Raw genomic sequence first — 3218 nt, forward strand, 5'->3', positions numbered from 1 at the left:
AGCCTTCTTTTTTTAACTAATAATTTAGTTATAACATTGCTGGTATTCCTTTAAATCTTGCTTTAAAATTACATCCTTCATTTTAATTATAGGAGGTCCATTCTTTGCTAAATTATGCTAATGTTTTGTTCTTATAAAATGGCATGTTTTTAACATATTTGCTAAAAGCAGCTTATGAAATTTTATCAATAATAAATACAGTTGTTTGGATCAAGACTACAATCCAGATACCACATGCTGGGACAAAGTCTTGTGAGATATCATTTATTAAGTAATTTAAAAAGCACCACTATATTCTAAGCACAATGCTAGATGTTGTAAGTATACAGGAGACTTAAACACAGTTTGTAACCTTTAGATATCATAGTCTACTGGGTGTGGCAAACAATTGCGGATTCATGGTATCAGCATTTGAAAAAGTGTGCTCACCAACTTAGTCCAAATCATAATCACCTGGATTATTGAAAAAATGTCCTTACCAGTTTTCCCAATACCATGATATAGATAGAACATATCCCCCATGTTCAACTTTAAGTACTTCCACATCCCCACTCTACAAATTAAATGGGAGATTCACTCAGAATGTAAAGACTGAGAATTGTACAGAAAGTGGTAAATACTTCTTTAATAAACGAGTAATTAAGGGATTTTAATGGGACAGAGTCAGAATGGAGAAGATAACAGATGCTTAATAGTGGGTTCAGCACATACTTATAGATGGAGAAGTGAGGATAAATATTGTGATAGTAGTTCAGAAAGATTTAATTTTGAGATGAGGGTAGCAACAAGGATGTCATATTGTGTCCCTGTGGCATTCAGATGAATCCATCAATAAAATATGCCCAGATTTCTTTAATCCTGATCTTTAACTCAAATCTCTCAGCTCTGGTACTTGAGTAGCTTCATAATCCCCTGCTTGATTTCCTGAGTGCGTACCCCATACACGATGGGGTTAAGTGCTGGTGGGATGAGGTGGTGTAGGACATTGAGAAGAATAGGTACCTCAGAGGGCACACTTTTTCCTGCTTTGTTTGTGAAGATGAAGACTAGCAGCAGTGTATAGAAGAAAAGTATAAGGATCAGATGGGAACCACAAGTACTCAAAGCCTTGGTAGCAGCACCCCCTGACTGAAGGTGCATAACAGCCCTCAAGATGAAGCAATAAGATAGCAAAATTAGCACCAGGTCAGAACCTAGTAGACACCAAACACTCACAAATTGGTAGAGCTTATTTAGGCGAATATCTCCACAAGAAAGCTTTGCTACAGAAATGTTGGCACAGATACAATTCTCCACCACATTGCCAGCACAGTAGTTGAGCCTAGCAGCTAGAACTGGAGTGGGCAGTGTAGCCAACAGATTACGGAAGATGATGAACATGGCTGCATTAATGACAAACTGTTCAGTGATGATGGATGGGTAACGCAGTGGGTGGCAGATGGCCACATAGCGGTCATAGGCCATGACCAGAAAGGTGGAGGATTCCATGGGAAGGAAGGTATTCATGATGAACATCTGTAGGAAGCAGCCTGCAAAACTGATGGGCTTCATGTTGAACCAGAAGATGAGCAGGACCTGCCAGAATCATTGTTATCAAGAACTCTTTACATCCTTTCTCATTCCAGAGTACCCAACCTGTAGGAAAACCTTTGGATAGGTTCAACCATCCCTTTCCCCAAACTACAGACCCATAATGCCAGATGAGAGCATATCCTCATTTCAAATACCTTCTTTGTGCCTTCTCATTAACTTATACCATTTCCCTCCATCTGAAGAACCTTTAATTTTTTAAATGTTTATTTATAGCCCTGTCCTCTCCTAGGCTCCACAATTCTTACTCACACTGTAGTGAGTGCATCTGCCCAATATAGAATATATGTATCACAGGAACATCAAAACTGGTAAGTCCAATACTTACATTTGGACACTCTCTAATTTTTTTATACACGTAAGAAACCTTTTCAGACTATGCTTCCTATCTCAGTAGATGATATAAACATAAATCCAATTACATTTTAGAAAGTAAATACCAAAGCCTTTAAGTATAAGAATGATACAATTCAGGGTCAAAGAGAATCTCCCTAAAGGTAAAAAGGCTGGAACTTGGAATATCACTAACTCAGACATTAAGAGAGGGCCTATCAGTTTGGAAATAATGAAAACTTAAAAAGACATGTGCATTGAGAATGAGGGGGCATATCTGGGAGCTGCAGTGGACCTGCTGTGCTGGTTTGGATGACTCATTAAGCATTTTCCTTCAGGAAGGGGAGGATCTACAGTAGCAAAACACGGTACTGTTTAGAGAAAGATGGCTGAGTGCCTGAAAGAAATTTCAGGGTGAATCTGACCTTGGGGATGACTGTGAGGCAGAGGATGACATCCAGAACAGAGAGGATGGCAAGCAGGTAATACATGGGCTCATGCAGAGATGCCTCCTGCCGGATGGCCAGTAGCAGCACAAAGTTGGCCCCAATGGCCAAAACCAAGAGAGGAGCCAGGACAATAGACAGCCAGTGTTGTGTATCCTGCATTCCTGGGAAGCAGATCATCAGGAATTCAGTCACCTGGGACCCTGTGTTGTTGGGGGATAATACCATGACTGGCAGGTGGGACTAAAAATGGCTGAAAGGAAAGAGGCAAAAATTTGTGATTTGACACATTCATTAATAACCTGCTAACTACTCTATCTACCTCCACTGTAGGTTGTCAGGTTTATCCACCAGCCACTGAGATAATACTCTGTTTAAAATTTAAACTGGACCACATCACTCCCTGTTAAAAAATAATTTCCTTGGCACTCATAACTTTATGAATAAAGAATAACACTCCACAGGAGTATATTCCAAGTCTAGACAGATTCCACAGTTCCCACACACACCAAAAGGACATCCTTTGCTTTGTCTCAGCTCTGTCTTTTTACCTACATCATACCTTCTAGAATCTTCTCTCTTTCTCTCAAACAACTAACTTATTATTATCACATTCCATCCATACCAAGAGTTACATTTCTTAAAAATGTTCTTCTTATTCATTTTAGACCCCTTTCCTTTCCATTGCTCCTCTACAATCCTTAAATACCTCTTAATCCTATTGAAGCATTAATAACATTTTCTTATATTCATCAATGTTTCCTATTTGTATTTTTAAAAATCTGTGCTCCCTCCACCAGGGATGGAATCTTATCTTTTTATTATAGCACAGAAGAAAACACAAGGCAC

The 3218-nt window shown here is 39.1% G+C and overlaps 1 protein-coding gene across 1 annotated transcript; it reads right to left on the reverse strand.

Annotated features, from left to right (window-relative positions):
• Positions 1–879: 879 nt before the first annotated feature.
• LOC100944763 (olfactory receptor 56A4-like) lies at positions 880–2597 on the reverse strand. The gene is made up of 2 exons (XM_003781471.1): positions 2349–2597; positions 880–1575 (listed from the first exon to the last, which is right to left on the reverse strand). The coding sequence occupies exons 1-2, from the start codon at positions 2595–2597 to the stop codon at positions 880–882; spliced, it is 945 nt and encodes a 314-aa protein (XP_003781519.1).
• Between the last annotated feature and the right edge of the window lie 621 nt (positions 2598–3218).

This window comes from Otolemur garnettii, unplaced genomic scaffold (genome assembly GCF_000181295.1).
Source record: "Otolemur garnettii isolate 467f Iridium unplaced genomic scaffold, OtoGar3 scaffold00001, whole genome shotgun sequence".
Classification (NCBI taxonomy): domain Eukaryota; kingdom Metazoa; phylum Chordata; class Mammalia; order Primates; family Galagidae; genus Otolemur; species Otolemur garnettii.